The 18,619-nt window shown below is 38.6% G+C and overlaps 1 protein-coding gene across 4 annotated transcripts in view; it reads left to right on the top strand.

Annotated features, from left to right (window-relative positions):
* nlgn1 (neuroligin 1) overlaps positions 1-18,619 on the top strand; it is a 344,764-nt gene that overhangs the window by 67,623 nt on the left and 258,522 nt on the right. For 2 of the 4 annotated variants that reach the window (XM_082524408.1, XM_082524407.1), the window contains 2 exons: positions 14,187-15,250; positions 15,993-16,052. In XM_082524408.1, the coding sequence (XP_082380534.1) occupies positions 14,713-15,250; positions 15,993-16,052 (598 nt within the window). In that variant the 5' untranslated portion in view covers positions 14,187-14,712. The remainder of the gene's footprint in view (positions 1-14,186; positions 15,251-15,992; positions 16,053-18,619) is intronic. The other 2 variants (XM_082524410.1, XM_082524409.1) reach the window with 1 other exon arrangement.

Genomic DNA, 18,619 nt, shown 5'->3' with positions numbered 1-18,619 from the left:
TGACTAGTTCTCTCAGACCACTGAGAAGTTGAATCTCTCCCGCAAGCTAAGCACATCCCTCAAATAGTCATAAGCACCTCTTCAATAAATCCCTTCCACAATCCCTGATGTGTGTGCACCTGTGTGTGTGGTTGCCACATACATAGGTGAGATGAGATGCTTAAAATAGGACAGACAAAGGGATAGAGGGATGGCTAAAATGCTGTGATGTTGTGAGGATTTATCACACAAGAGCAGCTAGAGGAGAGATGGATGGATGGACGATGGAAAATAGAAGGTGGATATGGATGAGACTGACTAAAGCATAGGCTGATGGAGTGTTTAGCTGAATGACTGACTAAGCCATAAGTCTCCTGTGAGCCCTATGCTTCTCTCTCACTCCCCCCCCTTGATCTGTTCTCTTGCTCTCTCTGCCTCTCTTTAAAATAACACTATGTTCTGTGTGGTGACAAGCCAGGATAAAATGATTGGCCCTTAGTTTTCCCCCGACTGCCCTCTCAGATAATCACTACACCTACTGGCTGCCTCCACATGCTGACTCTACTTTATTAAAGGCAATCTGTCAATGCATTATCTTACTGTGGTTAGGTGTCACTGCTTTGACCAGGGGTGGGTTTTAAAAAAATCCATCTATGTACTTCCTTTAATTTTGTACTCCATATACATCTCTGATTTTTTGTCATTTAGTCAGCGAGCAACAGGCAATCAAGTGGGTTATAAGCAATTAACTTGGCAACATCTCAGCCCTATTTACCAACGCAATTTGAAGGCAGACTTCGAGTGATGTGACGAACGAGTGAAATATGCAAATGACAAAAACTCCACTAGCACCTTACAGATAATTTAAGCAGACTGACATTCAGCAATTTTAATTGACAGTGTGTTTATTGAAAAAGAAAGCTGGCGTATGCTACTCAAATCATTCTTTTGCAGAGCAGCACTTTGGGGGTTGAAAAAACAATTCTCCAGTCACAAATCTGGAGATTTATATCATGCGCAAAATGTTGATGTAGAAGAACATTTATGAACAGTACTTTGAAAAAGTCATGAGATACCCCTCATTTCTTTATATTTTATTGGGAAATGGGTGCAGTGATTTATTGAAGAATGTGCAAACGACTACAGGAACAGGGTATACGCTTGTATATGTCAAACAAGCTTAAATGTAAATATTTCTATATAACCTAAACTCTCATATTCAAGCGTTCTTAGAATTTCTCTAATTAATCTTCAGGAAATGTTCTCTGAACATTCAAAGCACTTTTTTGGATGTTAGGTGCCTCAGCGCTTCAATTGAGGACCAGACTCTGGGAAGCTAATTCATGACTAAAAGTGTTCCTTTATCTGTTCAGTTGTATCCTTTTTACTAAGTGTGTTTAAAGTCACTGATATGATGACAAATCAAGGCATTGCCAGCCAGTTTCTCAATGGTATTGCACGGTGGATCAGAATTTCATCTAATTTTGGCAGGACGGACCATGTCTCTTCCTAAACGGGATATATAATTAAGGGGAATACAATTCAAAAACAAACAAATAAATAATACAAGAGTAGGAAAATTCAGTGAGGTGTTTGCGCAGCTTGACCTTTCTTTTATAAACAACAAAAAGGGTTAAAGTCTTTGCCACGGTTATGGTTTCAATTATCATCTTCTGCAAATATTCTCCAAATTAATCCATTCTGAATCTTTATTTATTTAACGAGTCCTTCGGCACAACACATTCTTGATAGAGCTCAGTTATTTATAGCTCTTTTCAAGTATTGGAGTTACTAAACCATGCCATTGGTTGGAGTAGATAACAGTTAGAGGGATGACAAAAAGATCCGGTAGTGCAGCTCCTGTCACTAGCCTATATTTTTATTTTGTAACAATTTCTAAAACACTGAATTTATTCAGCATGACTGCTGGTGAACATATTTCAGTATTTATGAGGCATTATCAAATACTCATCTGTGGTCTGATAAGAGAAACAAACACAAAGTAAATGAGATTTGTGAATTGGACTGTTATAATGTTGGAAATTGGATTGCAGAGACCGGGGAGATGAACGTAAGTTTAATTGGATATCAATTTCCCTTCTTTGCTTTTCTTCTTCTTGACTTTTCTCTAATAAATGGTTTTTAATCCATGAACTGCTTACAGCCTGATCTGATCTCCAGTGGGCCAGGCTAGTAAAACCAATGCATGATAATGTAGTGTAAAAATATGCAGGTAAATTCTGAAAATCTTCACATGTACTGAACCTTTTTATATAATAGTTGGTGAGCAGCCTGATATCTCTTTAGAAAAATACAAGCAGTTCCAAAAAAAAGTACAAAAGTCAGTCTACTGTCATTCCAAATTAAAACTACTTAATGTAAATCATAAAGCGGTCAGCACAGCTCTTTGGCTTAACTATCTTACTTTGGTATGTGGACCTAGGATGATGTATTTAACAGGGAGAAGGCTGCAAAACTGACAAATGTCAAATCTCCAGCTCAGAGGAAATTAAAAGTTTAGATAATCACGTTTGTGATGTTATCAATTCTTATTGACCTGCAACACAATGAAAGGTTAACAAGTAGGTTAGATTGGATCAGTTGCTTTCCTGTGTTAAAGTGGGAGTGGGGGGTGAAAGGAATAATCATTATAATGATATAATATAATAATTGTGCTTTTCTACTCTTATCAGCAACTTAAAATGCTGTAGACTTCAAGCCCAAATCACCTATTCACACATATTTATAAGGTACAATTATTGTGTACCCACAGCACTCATACTACTACATACATCTTGTAACAACCCTTACTATGGTGTAGCACCGCTATGGGGTGTCGTCCCGTTATTATAGTAGTTGGAGAGTCTCCTAGTGCGAGTGCAGTGGCAGCCATTACAGCCGAGCATGCTGCTCTCCGTGCATCTGTTTAGAGAGACCGTACCATTGTAATGGGCTGGCGCTGGCGACTACCTAACCTCGGCACATGTATGTATGAATAGTGTGGAGCCATGGAGACCAGGCTTGTATGTTGTTCTGTTAACGCCAAATAAAAGCCTGTTGTTCTATTTAACTAACTGGCCTCCAAGTTGTCCGGCTAACCTCCACACCACATGCCCGCTGAACCTGCTGGCCGCTCCTTCCTCGCCGGGCCGCCGTTACAATATGTAGACATTAATATGTGGCAGCTATTTGCGTGGCGGGCATTGTTTTGTTTATTGATGCTTCAGTTGCATTTGTCTGTGTTAGACCTGAACTGTAGCTCTTCAGTGACTGATTTTACAGTTGTGCTATTATTTTTGCCTTGGTAAGCCTAATTTTCATTTATGTGTTGTTTTTGGTTTAAATATTTAAATTTTTCAGCTTTGAGGCCCTTAAACACCAGACGCGTAAAATTTGTGCAAAAGTTTTGTCTGTTTAAAATATTTTTTGGACATACCTATTTTTAATTCAAACTGACACCATGAATGAATTTGCAAGATTGATTGTTTTGGATTAAGTTAATTTTTTCACATTTTATATGTGAATAAACACATTTTACCAGTCTGACCAATGTATTTGGCAACAAGTGCGATGCTAGTACAAAACATTCACCAGTACTGAATATACAATGATATGGAAATGATAAAATAACACTATTCTATTCTATTCTATTCCAGGTCAGTCAACTGACTGAACGATAGCTCAAACTGTCCCATTGACATCCTGAAATATGTGTGAAAGTACATTTGTTGTGATACAGCATCAACTCCTGGATCCAACCATCAAATTCTCTCTGCTGTTGTCTTCTCTTGAGAATTGGATGAACCGAGAATCTCTTGCTTTTTTTCTTTCTTGCTTTTCTTTTTTAGGAACATCAGGACCAGCTCAATAATGCTTGATGTTAACTTCACTTTTTTGCAGGGTGTCTTTTGAGGACACGTTTTTGGAAAAACATGACATGTACATACTTTAGAGACCAGTTTGCATCTGAAAAATTCAGAATTTCATGTAATTTTATTACAACTTGCTTGGTGTGTAAAGGCCTTTAAGCTTGAGACAACATCCTTCAGGTACACATATGTATGTGCAACCATCAAGACGCACATGTGTCATACAGCTACTCTTCAGAGGACATTATCTTGACTTAAATGCATATTTCATGACCTTAAGATAAACCTAACCCAACCCTAACATTAATGTGAGTCTTCCTACTTCATTTAAAGATTTATGTTACAGTTGTTTTTTGTTCATAGGAGAGATGCGGGTACCCACAATGTGACTGTGTAAACAGATTTGTGTCCTCATGACATGAGTAATACACACACACGGACACACACCACTTTAATGGCTGTCACTGAGCGTCAGTGAAATGGCAGCAGTGTGGCTGCGGGCTGCCGTGGCTGATCTGAGCTCATTAGAACAGCGACTTAGACTGAGGGGATTCAGTGGGGATTTGTTACGCAGCTACAGCACTTTTGCCCCGGCCAGGAGGTGAAATTGGGAGAGATGAAGTGAAGGATGAGGAGCAGGGAAGGATGAGGAGAAGGTAAAGAGGTGAGGTTAAGGGAGGAGACCAAGAGGAAATTGAGAGCAAAGGGAGGAACGTGATGAAAAAGAGACTGGGAAAAGGAAGAAAGAACATTAGTAAGAAGACAACAGAGGAGTTGAAATGGAAGCGGGAAGAGGAGTGATAAGTAGAGGAGTAGGGGAGGACAAGCAAAGAGCAAAAAAGAAAGAAAGGAAGTTAAAATGTGGATAAAAGACAAAAGAATAAAGACATAAATTGAAAAAGTTAGAAAACAAAGTCTCAGAGAGTTGCAGAAGAGAAGAGCAAATATGTGGGGAAAAAAGGAGGTGAAGGCTGGATGATCTTATTAAAGGTGTGAAAAAATGAGAGTTGAGGATGAAAAGTAGGAGTGGATTGAAGAGTACGAGCTAAGAGTGTGCAAACAGATAAGAGGAAAACTTTATTGATCCCTGCAGGGCAAAGTAGCAGCAGAAATGAGTGGAAAAAGCTTGAGAATATAGATGATAAGAGGGGAAATCCAAAGTATAAACCATGTACGACTCACAACTTCAAAACCTGGTCATGTTAAGATAAGATAAGATAAGATAACCTTTATTAGTCCCACACGTGGGAAATTTGTTTTGTCACAGCAGGAAGTGGACAGTGCAAAAGTTATGACGCAAAAATTAGAATACAATAAGAATAAATACAGTACACAGCTGTACAGAATAGAATAAAATAATATACTATATACAGTAGAATAAAATAGAATAAAAATATACAATAAGATAAAAATAGAATACGAATGCTATATACAACTGAGTAAAAATACAACGATGCCAGAAAAGATTATTGCACTTAGTGTTATTGCACATGTGTGGATGTGTGTGTTTGTTCAGTTAAAGTCTTTGTTGTGGAGTCTGACAGCAGTGGGGAGGAAAGACCTGCGAAATCTCTCCGTCCCACACCGTGGGTGCCGCAGTCTCCCACTGAAGGAGCTGCTCAGTGCTGTCACAGTCTGCTGCATGGGGTGGGAGACGTTGTCCAACAGGGATGACAGCTTAGCCGCCATTCTCCTGTCACTCACCACCTCCACTGGGTCCAGAGGGCATCCTAGAACAGAGCTGGCCCTTCGGATCACCCTGTTCAGTCTCTTCCTGTCCCCAGCAGAGATGCTGCCGCCCCAGCAGACCACACCATAAAAGATAGCAGAAGCCACCACAGAGTCATAGAAGGTCTTCAGGAGTGGGCCCTCCACCCCAAACGACCTGAGTCTCCGCAGCAGGTACAACCTGCTCTGCCCTTTCCTGTAGAGGGCGTCTGAGTTATGAGTCCAGTCCAGTCTGTTGTTCAGATGAACACCAAGGTACCTGTAGCTGTCCACAGCCTCAATGTCCATACCCTGGATGTTCAGTGGTTGCAGTGGAGAATGCTTGTGCCTGCGGAAGTCTACCACCAGCTCCTTGGTTTTACTGGCGTTGATCTGGAGGTAGTTCAGCTGGCACCAGTCCACAAAGTCTTGAGTCAGTCCTCTGTACTCCTTGTCGTCCCCATCAGTGATGAGGCCGACTATTGCAGAGTCATCAGAGAACTTCTGCAGAAAGCACTGGGTGGAATTGTGGGAGAAGTCTGCAGTGTAGATGGTGAAGAGGAACGGAGCCAGAACCGTTCCCTGTGGGGCCCCCGTATTGCAGACGACCCTGTCCGACACACAGCCCTGAGTCCTCACATACTGTTAAGTAGAAACTAATAAGTGAAAATATCTAAAAATGTATGAGATGGTGCAGCAGAAAGTGATGAAAAGAGACAAAATTATCAATATTAATGTCAGTTTTTGTGTGTATTTTATAGCAGATAGGAATATGAGAGCGTGATAAAAGACTGTTGCATAACAGATAAGAGAGCATATACATATGTACATTAGAGAGAGTGAATAATGTGCTGGTATCCACATTAACAGATCTGCAGAGGGTCAAGTATGTATAGAAATAAATCAAGGAGAGGAGCAGGCAGGAAAGGGAGGGGAAATTAATCTGAGGATAAAAAAGAAATGGCTATGAAATGAAGAGATGTGAGTGAGTGGAGGATAGTAGGAAGAGGAAATGGAATGAAGACGAGAGGTGAAGATTGAAGAGGGATTTTCCAGTTGGTTACCCGGTCTCGACCACGTGTGAAATTTGCTCTGAACACCCGGTGGCATTCAATCACCACTCAACTGAAGCAACAAGAAAATTAACACAAAAGTAGAGAGGGGGAAATGGAGGGAATTAAAGAAATAACAGGAAAGTGACAGATTTATGACATTTTATAACAGCATTCTTTAAGCACTCCGTCTGCCCAATAAAACATTTATATTCAAAATATACAGACTGGCTGAAAATAGTTTATAAGTCTTTAAGTCAGCTATTGAGTCTGAAATTGTACTTTTTACAGGAATACAAGTGAAATATTCAGCCAGTGAGGTAATTGTATTTTTCATATTAATTTATTTCATTTTCTGAGCAGTCTCATATTTTGAATATTTTATCACTGCACTAGAAAGTATTTTTCTACATTGTTTCAGTAATTTATACTTGTTATTGTAAATGATAACGCGATGAGAAATTGCTGTGAAAACAATTGCAGTTATTTCCTAATTTTTGCAGACAATGTGCTCTGAAGCATGTCAGGATGCTAGTGACTTGGTTTTATAATATATAACCTATTGTTATAATTTAATAGAAAAACAGTTGGGGATTGAAATGCATGTTGCATCGTTTAAACTGCTGTGAATTTATTAAAGTATTAAGTTTGTATTTTATCTTCTTTCTTAAGATTAAAAAAGGCCCTGCAAAGACTTAAATGAACAATAATGCACCTCTTTGACAACTGTTCTGGCAGTTCCATAATCTTAAGAAATAAATGAACTGTATTCATTGACGTTGTCAGAAGTTATGAAAATAAAATGGGTAACCAGTAATTTTATCTACTCTTGGACATTAATCACCATCTGTAGTGAAGTGTTCTGCAATAAGTCCTGCAATAAGTGCAGTAAGACTGACACATAGAATTATATGAAGCGTTTTGAATTTAAAAAATACAGGGGATCTAACTACAGACTAGGGGTGGAGCCGAACCTGAATACAGTATTTGGATAGGCACAAATAACGTGTTTTTTACGAATATTTATTTCAAGCAAATACTTTTAAAAATTTTGTATTCGGTAACAAGGGAAAACTTTATATCAAAAAGCTGAGTTTCCTTATGAGACTATTTTTTTTTGGTCTCAGATTTTTATGGATGGTATACATTTTCTTAGTTTGAATCAATCATAGCGTTGAAGCCAAAAAAACACCCCTGCATTGCTTGATCCATGAAGGCTCAGAGTCGTTGCTATATTGGAATACTTCTAAGACATAAACTCTGTCCACTGTATTGTGTTTGAGTTCTGTAAGAACTGCTGGAAGTTTAATGTCAATGTAATTTCAATTTTGTTGCCAATGTGGCTGAAATCTATTTTTAGACCAAGTGGGAATAAAATTTGAAACATTTTCTTCATGTCTGTGAAGTTTCTCAGTCATCCAGGTCATCGTAGTCTAAGGACCTTGGAAAGAAAAGCGTCTGGACTTCTTTAAGTTGCTTGAAGACGTTTCACCTCTCATCCGAGAAACTTTTTCAGTTTTAGGGTCAAATGTGCTATCCGAGGGAAACCAACTCTTTAGGCTGTTTTCACACAGGGCTTAAATCTGGGCTCAAATCTTCATATGAACTGGTTTCAGTAGGGCCAGCTATATTGTGTGAACCCTCACTAGCAATAGCAATGCACTCTATAAAATGCATTCGTGTATAACACTGGTCATCTGCCTCTCACCAGCTGCATAAATGGAACGGCATCAGGATGAGTTTCTTTTTAATATATATTTATTTATTTTATGGCTAGAAAGGGAAGAGGCAGAGAGTGTAATTAGTAATGGACAAGTTATTTAAAAAAGTAACTAAATAAATGATTACTTGAATTGAAAAATGACAAGTAACCTCACCAGTCATATCAGGAAACTAACCTGCATATTTCAATGGGTTACTCTGTGTTGTTACAGCAAACACATCCCAAGGTAAACTTTGACAGCTTTTGTCATTTCTTTCTTTCTTTGTCAAGTTCTTCTTTGAACTTACCTAATTGCGTTTCAGCAGGACAAAAATGAACCCAGGAGAGGAGACAAAAGCCTAGAGTGTAAAGACTGTCATCACAATGACAACTATAATCAAACAGAGTACTTAAGAAAAATATAATCTTGTGGCTATAACGATTTTGCTTTAGATTTTGCATTTTATTGTATTTTGATTTAGTCAGCTGAGAGATAGAGATGCACAGTTAACATTGTGTATGCAGCAAACACATATTAGTACGAATCAACATTGCAAAAGCAGAAAATGAACACCAACAGTAATACATTCAGATAAAAACGAGCACAAATTTTATAACACAGCAGGACAAAATTGAAAATACCTTGAATTAAAATTGGTCTTCAAAGAATGAAAAATGAACATGGCTATATATAGAAGAAAAAAACACACAAAAGATTGGATGGAGACAAACAAGCTTCTTAGACGTTAGATTTGATCTGATGACAGGCTAAGCATAAATTGCAGGAGCTATTGGCAGCTGCACATATACACAACATGAAATGAGGCTGGCATGTCTAAGTTGATAGCTGCTGACTGAATTAGCACCTCAAGCACTGATAAATTTCTCTCTGCAATTTAGATGGATTTATAATCCTGCAAATTGCATTAAAATTTTGGCTAGATAGTTGCAAGATCACTGCAGTACCATTGCCACCAAACAAATCAAGTAGATATAACACAGCTGTTTTGAAATAATCACTTCATGTGTTCCTGTCTTTAGTAGTAGAGTTTCCCGTTCTTTCCATGCAGATGCATCAATTACAGATGATGACTGCTCTGTGTTTACCACCCATGAGGGAGACTGTTGTATTTAGTGACAGTGTCATATCATGCTGTCTACTCTCCACACAATGTCAAACTCTGCCTTTATACACACAGATATTTAGTGTGTACCAGCCAGAAGAGATGTGTTGTAAGTGTTGTGTTATGTGCTCGTGACCTCAGGATTCTGGCTACGTGTGTCATAGTCTCAAATGTCCTTTTAAAAAGTTTTTCTTTAGCTTTTTATGAGTTTTGGTGTTTTGTTTTTTACCTAGTTTGTGTGTCTCCTGTTTTTGGCTTTCTCACTGTCTGTCTGCTTGCATTGTCTCATTTGGTAATTGCTTTCTTTGTCTTTAGATGTTAATTTTCTGTCTTTGTCTTCTCTACCATCTTCAGGATTGGTTGGCATCTAATTAGTTTCACCTATATTCTGTTAGTTATTTAGTTTTCTATTAGTTTTTTTTTCTTTTTTTCACTCCCCTGTGTGTGTGTTTTTTTAACCTCTTCCTGCATCAGTTGTTGGGATCTGATTCCTAGTGTATCCTAGTATATCATTTAGTATCTCAGCAACTCCCCTGAAATCCCTTCAGATGATTTGTCTACATATATAAGTTCAGTAACATTGCCTCATAGTTGCCTTGTAATTCACTGTATTTCATTTCAAAAACCCAGTTTTTTAATTCTGTTATTTTTCTGGTTAATTTTTCATTTGATAGTGTCTATCTTCATATGACATTCACAGAGATATTCATCAGGCAGCTTCTGTAATGCTAAGCAAGACATGAGTTATCGTTTAGGGCAATGTGGAAGTAAAAACTACTGAATTAAGTTCTTGTTGGGATGACTCCAGGCAAGGAAATCCAGAACTAATTTGCTGTAAGTGAAAAATTCCATATAACCTTCGACCGTACAGGCTGACCCACATACAGCCTTTTGTCTAGCAAAAATTCCCTTTGAGACTGATACTACGGTTTAGAGCCTGTTTGTGTGATTTCATACTGAAAATAAGATGATACAGTTGTAGAATAATAATTTGAAGATTTCCAAACACACCGCTTGATCTGATATTGTGCTGTGATCTGTGCACAAACACAAAGTTGAATAACTTTCTCCAGTGTGGTGCTAACATGCAATTTTCCTCCTGGCTTTTAACTATTAAGTGTCTGACTTGATGTGTTCATAGCAACTACTACTGAAAGACCATGTGATTGGTTAAACAGTTGTGCTCGTAAACAGTTTCTTTGGAATGTTGAATGACATACACCAATCAACAATGCAGCAGCTCAACTGGATGAACCAGATTCCACCAAAAAGCTTCAACATAATAAGAAGGATTTTGACAAATCAGTGGTTCAAATTCTAAAGTAGTTTCAGACGTCTCTGCTTCTGTAATGACCAGCTCTTAACTTGTTGACTGGTTTATGTGCCCCTCCAGCATTTCATGTGCTCATAATGACAAAGAGTATCATGTCAGTTGTTTCTCTTCAGCCTTGCTGTAAAAATACTTGCAACTAGTTTTATGGACTCATTGACAAAAGAGTGGAACAATCAATGCAACTGCTTTCTTTCAGCGCTGTCACAATGCTCCTGTTGTTTGTCAGCCATTATTGCGTGAATGTTGGATATTTGTTTTACATTTGTTTGCGTACGTGGATTTCTCAGTGCCATTGTCGATAAGCGCTGGTTTATGTAGAAATATGGCTGTTAGGAGGAGGGGCAGGAGGGCTTCTGTCTGCCAGGGTGGTTGTTTGTGCTCTGAGGATGGAGAAGATTGTCAGACTGTCAGCTTTATCGTCATGTATACTGGGAGTTCACAATTCTTGTTCCTCTGCGTGGTTTGACTGGAGACAGGTCCCACGTCTGGGGTATCTTAGTCTGACTCAACAGATGTTTCAAAGGAAAAGTAAAGATCTCCATCCCTGTTTCTGAACTAGCAGATGGGAGACTGAAATAGTGTGACCCTTTAATGCTTCACCTTCACTCCCACATTGTGACCATTCAGCTGACTGCAGCCTGCCTCCCATGAGGCCTCAGAAGAAATAACAGCAGATGCAAACTGTCACATTTGAAGGTTTAAACTGAAAATATAGAGGACCTAAGAAATAACCTCCTTACATTGTGTCATATTCACAGTCTGTTTGTGGGTTGGAAACTAAGTAGTAATAGGAGAAGAATTTTACTGTTTTCAATAATTTTTCATAATTATCTCATAACATACAGACAGCCATGATTTTTTTTTTGTTCTTAATTAGCCATTATGTCTTTGTAAACTCACACATGTTGTCTTACCAGGTTGAACATATTAAACCTTAAAACAAAAGGAAATGCACTCATTTCCAAAGCTAGATTACGTGCTTTACACTTCTTTTCAGGAGATGATTGGCATCATCTTCAGCTGTTTCTTTTAATTATTTTTTAAGCATGTTTTTAGTCTATACAGATCTGTAACTTATTTTTATTAGTTTAACTTACATTTTTCCCCTTTAAAAATATGGCTCTGGTTTGGACAGATGACAAACCACACACAGCCTTACAACGGTCATGAGATTTTACCGCAAATATCTCTAAACACTTGAAAAATTAATGAATTCAGTATTGTCACTTTTTACAATAATTAAATGAGTAAAGAGAAAGGACAAAGCCATGAATAGATAAATATAAAAAAAATATTGAATATTAAAAATTTAAAATATTGAGATTGTTTTTTAGTTTTCTCTGATCCAAAGTATGGGAGTCATATTGTAATGTTCAGCTCCAACAGCCCTCTGTGTTTGCAGCTGCTGTAATTTTCCATCATTATGCAGAAAACGTGGGTATATTCCACTAGTTCCCTTGTTTGACATGATCCAAAGGGACTATTTAGCATGCTTCAGTTTGCTAAAAGTAAAAGAGGTTTAGTAGGCAATTCTTCTGTGTCCCTGAACAAATAACAAAAACTGCTGACTTTTAAAGGCGGCCAACGAAGCAGTTTATCCTCTGGCATCAACATGGCTGCCAGCATAATTTTATACAATGAATATGGATGGTATACAACTGGCCTATGTGTAAGAAAGAAAATAATTCAATCTAGAGTCAGTCCTTTTTTTAAATTATTTTAAATTTTCAGTGTATACGTTAGATTAACTACAAATAATAGTATACTGAATATTAAATGTGGTCATGTGTTGGTAGTTATTAGGATTTCTTTGAAGATGCATGGCTCCAGATATATTGTTTGTTTTGGGTTTTTTTTTAAATAATTAAAAAAAATTTTTTTTAAATGTCTTCAGCAAAATCATTTGGTGTGTGTGTGTGTGTGTTGTTCATAAATCAGAAGGTGATGTTCAGAAAAAAAAAAAGAAGCACTTATCCAATTCACACTCACTGGGGGCATGGGTGTTGACCCTATTCCAGCTGTCATAGGCCAAGAGGTGGGGTACAGCCTGGAAGGTTGCAAGTCCATCACAGGGCTAACACAGAGATAGACACCCATTTTTGCATTCCCGTTTACAGACAGTTTCATATTACCAATTACCCTAACTGTAGCTACTACACATCATTTGACATCATAATGGTGTGGGTCCTTTCAGGAGTTTTTATTCCTTAAGCTGATGAATTAAAGCAAAATTGAGATATAGAAGAAATACATTGACACAGTGAGAGGGCATCAGCTGTATTCAAAAAAAAAAAAAGAAAAGCATTATGCTAACACAATGTTTTCAACAAAATATTCAGTCTTGCAGGATAGTGACAGTAACTGGGGCTGGGTAAGATATTATCAGATATTAATATGTAGGATTGTGCATCAGTCAACTTAGCCTCCTTAGATTTCCTGTTTGTGTATGGACACTTAGGTTCAGGTTCTAGTCTTCCCTCATTGTCGTGTTTCTTCCGTTAATCACAGTTGTACTTGCTTGCATGATCAATCAGTCTTTCATATACAGATATACACATAAACTTTTAGGAGTATAACATGTTAGTGTTTTAGTGAAAATGCAGTTCTGTGTTAGCTAGTTTGACAGTTTGCTGTGTGTGTGCAGTTAAACAGGATTACCTCAGTGTATGAAATTGAAGGTGAGCTCATCCAGATGGAACAGTGACTACTAAGAAGTGTGGGAAAGGTAGAAAACCACATAGTGTGAAGGACATACCTTCATGTTCGACAATTTCATGCACACACACAAACACATAGTGGCGTAAAGGGTGAAGTAAAAATTGTGTGTTACCTTGTTTCAGCTGGAATTAATTTGTGTTACTACCATATATCTCATTAGACAGACTTACTGGGAGAATGGTAAAACAGGCAAAGTTTCTGGGGAATGTTAATACAAGGTCTGTGACATGACACAAACTGTAGCCACCTGTATGAAGTTCCTTGCTACATACCCATTTACCATCTCCAAATTTTGCCTCTCCATAACATGTGGTACACTGGCACTAATGATGTCACAATATCCACTTTCATTGAAATGACCTGTGGCTTTGACTGTAAGCCTTGTTGCTGCTGGGATCCAAGTTAAGGTCTGTCTAAATATCAGCCCCTCTCGGTGGGATGGAGTGTCACACAGTCAGTAGTGTATACAATTAAACTCTACATTATAATTTGTTGCCATGCATGCTGATTGATACCTTGTGTGTTGCTGAGGAATGTTATCTCATGTAACCATCCGTGCATATGGGTATGAGACAAATTAAATGGCATGTCTACAATGCTGTGAAGTAAGAAAAATAATTTTGTACATTTAAAATGGTACTGGTTAAAAATGGTCATTGCCTTCTTAGTGTGAATGCTAAAGGTGTGTTTACTGTGTTGCAGGGGACCAACTTTGGACTTGACTCTTCACAGTACAAGTACCTACTAGACCCACTGCACCGCAATCGCTGCTTCTGCCGCTGTACATGGCAATATGGAAACCATCACCACTGACTGGCTTGTCTATCTCCTGAGAAGTGGTGCCTAAAGATGAAATCTTCAGTGTTTTCTTCTTCAGTCCAGTGATTGTTTACAGGACCTTTTTGAGGAATATATTTCCATACTGTGAGGAATATTTCACAGATTTTCTTTCACCAATTTGGAGGAAACTGATGGCTGCTACAGTTCTACTGGATGCTTTGCAGTGCTTTGGTTTTAAAACGGATCATTAGCATCCACAACCCTCATTTGCTCCGGAGTTACCAATTTCCTTATACCTTACTTTTGTATGAATGTCAGTTTTGTGATTGTGTTTGTGTTTGCATCTGCATGGTATAAGTGAGAAAAAGGAAATAAGTAGTTTGTTTCACGAGCAAGAACTGGCCAAAAACAGAGAAAGCAACCAAGTGTAAAACGTGGGACAGCAGCCATGTTCGAGTGGAGGCAGCATTCGAGGATTGGATGTCGGCTACTTCAGAGTGCTACATGTGGGAGCAGAAGCATGGGATATGTAGGTCTAGAAGGTTCCTTAAAGGCTGGCTGGTGGGTATCCACTCTAATATGGCTGGGATTGCTGCTTCTGCAGGCATGTCCAGCTGTTGTGTTAGCTCAGAAACTTGATGAGAATGACCCAATAGTAACCACAGCCAATGGCAAGCTTCGTGGTATCAAGAAGGAGCTGAACAATGAGATCCTGGGTCCTGTCATACAATTTCTGGGCGTTCCATATGCCGCTCCACCTACTGGTGAGCGCCGCTTTCAGCCACCTGAGCCAGCGGCACCATGGCCTGACATTCGCAATGCCACACACTTTGCCCCAGTGTGTCCCCAGAGCATCATCGAGGGCCGTCTGCCAGATGTCATGCTGCCAGTGTGGTTTACCAACAGCATCGATGTGGTGTCTACCTACGTCCAGGACCAGAGCGAGGACTGCCTCTATCTTAACATCTATGTTCCCACTGAGGATGGTGAGTTTGCCTGCAAGCCCAGGGTAGGATGGCTGAGTACAGAGGGAGGTGGGGCAGAGAGAATTAAACCCACAACCTTCTGATAGAGGAAAAAAAAAGTGTTGTTGGGGTGTGTTGTTACTATGTGAGAGTGAATTTCTGTTTCTGTCCTTGTATGTCTGTCATTAGAAGGGAAAGCATGACCTTGTGCATGTTAAATGTGCATGATATTTCTTATACTACATGAATGTGCAAGAGTGACGTGTGAAAGAGAGAACAGTGTGCATACTTTTAATTTCACTCCACATCTGCCTCAATATTTTTTCTTCCACATTCATTCTTTCAGACTTTTTGAACAGATTTTCCTCTCAGCTCCTCTTTTTTCTAATTTCTTTATTTGCCCTGCTCTGCAGGCCCCCCCCCCACTCTCATGTCTGCAGCTCATCATAGCGTATTGTGCTCATCCACAATGGCTACAGTTCATTAAACAAGACAGTTGTTGTCATGATCATCACCGATTGATTTGGCTGACTGGCTGAATGACTGGCTGGCTGGCCGACTGATAGAGTGAATACTGCTCTGATTGAGCTGGTGTTATTCATTCTTTCCCCCTGTCTTTATTTCTCCCTTCCTTCCTCTCCAAGTCTTTTTCAGTCAATCAGCGCTGCGTGAGTGTTCATGTGTGTGTGTGCATGCCAGCTCCTGTGTGCACTGCGCGTCCAGGGGCTCCATGTTATTCTTTAGTTTTCTATTCATTTTACAGTCAAAAGAATATCCAAGGAATGTGCCAGGAAACCGGGCAAGAAAATATGTAGACAAGGAGGTATGTATGATCTGACTCCAACCTATACAATGCCACAGAAAGAAGAACACCCTGCAAACAGGAAGAAAAAAGGAGAGCTATATGTTACAGCATGAGAGAGAGAGAGAGTGAGAGAGAGAGAGAGAGAGAGAGAGAGAGAGAGAGAGACTGAGCGAGAGAGACTGAGATGGAGAGAGAGATGTGAAATCAAGGTCTACAAGTTATTAGAGTCTTTACTCTGCTGGTTTTTAGAATGCTGCAATTAAGAGACTGGGCCTTTTAAAACGCTACCTGAAAGTGAATTTAGGGCCAATTTAAAAAACCTTAAGAAGAAAGTGAAAATGTCAGAAGCAGTATTCTCACTGAACACAGCTACTGCATTTCAGAAAGTATAAGTGCGCACATCAGGAAATACTTTTTTGTCATTTGTCAGGTCTTGTAAAGACCCTCTGATATACTCAATGTAATAACAGCAACATACTTGCATCTAAAACCCTGAATAAGACAAGTAATTTGCAGACCTTGTGATGGTGGATTGATGTGAGGTGTGTTGCACCACATCCCCAGTACTCATGTGTGCTCGCGTTGGTCAGCAATAGTGGGGGATTTGATTGGCTGCCAGATCATAGGTCTGGAGGTGTGCAGTAATTATGGCTGATGTGTCGCAAGATAGCAGCATATTAGATCATACACACTGTCACAAACACACATGCACACACTCACAATGATGTAGTTGTATGCAGTGTTAAATAAGATGAGCTCAGGCTGGACCTTGACTGTGTAATCTCCATTAAAAGAAAGCAGAGCTATGTTCTGGTTGGCTCTGGCTACTGTATCAAGCGCTGTTTCATCAAGATAATGTCCTCCACCTCCTCTCTGTCTTTCTCTTTTAGCCTCTCCCTTCTTGGCTGTGTGTGCACTTTTTTTCTGTATAGATATTTTTGAGTCAGAGTGAGTGACAGAGAGAGCAAAAGCGAGAGAGGGGGAGAGATGTGCTGACAGCGTCCTTGATAAGTTCTGGGTGTTAATGTCATTGTCTTGGCAGCAGTCAGCATTATCGCTTATTGTATATTTCCTTTTTTCGTACTAAATAGATACGTGCACATTATAAATTCACTGCTCTTCTTCGCCTCTAACATGTTACACATACAAATACACTGAAAGGAAATGCACTGACAGATTACAGAAGCTTATTTAATGTTCACACACCATGGAAAAATCATAATTCAGAAAACAAGATTTTGTGATTTGATAATAAAGGAAGAATAGCTGTGAAACACAGTGTATTGCACAGAAAAAGAAAAGCAAGATCGCAGAAATGTCCCTTAGTTACAGGAGAAGTTGCTTTCCTTGAGTTTGTTTCTGTGTCTGCAGTTTGCCACCCAGTAACTATGCACAAAGTTGAAAATAACAATAATTATTTTACAGTATACAAGAAGACACATTAATTTAGATATTCAATACATGGAAAAGCCCTAAATAAAAGTGACATGAAGAATACAGATCCTAAGACAATACTCTATGGTCTATAGAATTAAACGGTTTTTTTTAAATATATTTTTTGTTTTTTATATTTATAAAATTGATAAAAGTGAAATTTTAGCCTTACGTAAAAGGCACAGGTCGGAAGCAATTTTTTAGAGACTAAAAAGTGACATTTATCGACCAGAACTTAGTAGTCTTACATCCTAGAGACATCACTTCTGACTGGTAAATTAAGTGTAACTTTTAGAGACTGAAGTGCTCAACTTCATGTTTTAAAATTATATTATCTTTCAGAACAATACATTATCTAAAGCAGTATGCCTCAATTCTGAAAATGTTAGTACATCAATTGCTTACTTGTTTTCCCGAATAACATTTTATGCAAAAAACCCCAAAACAAAACAAGAAAAAAACAATTTTGATAAGAGATGATGCCATGGATATCAGCCGATCCAAGCAATCCATCTAAGTAGATAGTCAGTATTCATGTAGTTCAATCACTGTGACATGGGAAGAAACTGTTGGAATTCAAGTAATTTTACTGTCTAGTGTAATCTGTAAGAAGTCATTATTCTAAAGATTTAATTTCACTATTTACATTTTGTGCATAAACATCTAAACTGAGGTCTGAATGATGGAGGGTCACTCATTTTTCGTCTTCTGCTACTGGCCTGCGATTTACATTTGACTTTTTATTTATTGTTAACCAAACACATCTTCCCCAACTATACCTTTTCTATAGTTTGTCATAAGAATGGGTTTCCCATAATGTTAGCCATATTGAAATCTATTCGCAATTAAATTGAATATAATGAGAATTTTCAAACCCAAGGTACTGAAGAAAAAAAAAATGGCTTTATAGTGTCATTAAATGTTGACATTCTTACGTGGCAATAGTTCTCTGTGCACGACTGTGCTGGGCAGTTGAGCCTGGGTTGAACACCAAATCGTGTCTTGCTACTGATGCTAACCACGGACATCCAATTGAAGTCTGCACTTTTCAGATGAATATTTCTAGGCAGAAATGACTAAAATGTACCACACGTTTCATTTCTCAGGAATCATGAACATGTATTGGGATGGTGTTCTTCAGTACATGTGCA

Source organism: Aulonocara stuartgranti (genome assembly GCF_965226115.1).
Source record: "Aulonocara stuartgranti genome assembly, chromosome: 23".
NCBI lineage: Eukaryota > Metazoa > Chordata > Actinopteri > Cichliformes > Cichlidae > Aulonocara > Aulonocara stuartgranti.
This window is presented reverse-complemented; position numbering and strand designations above follow the sequence as displayed.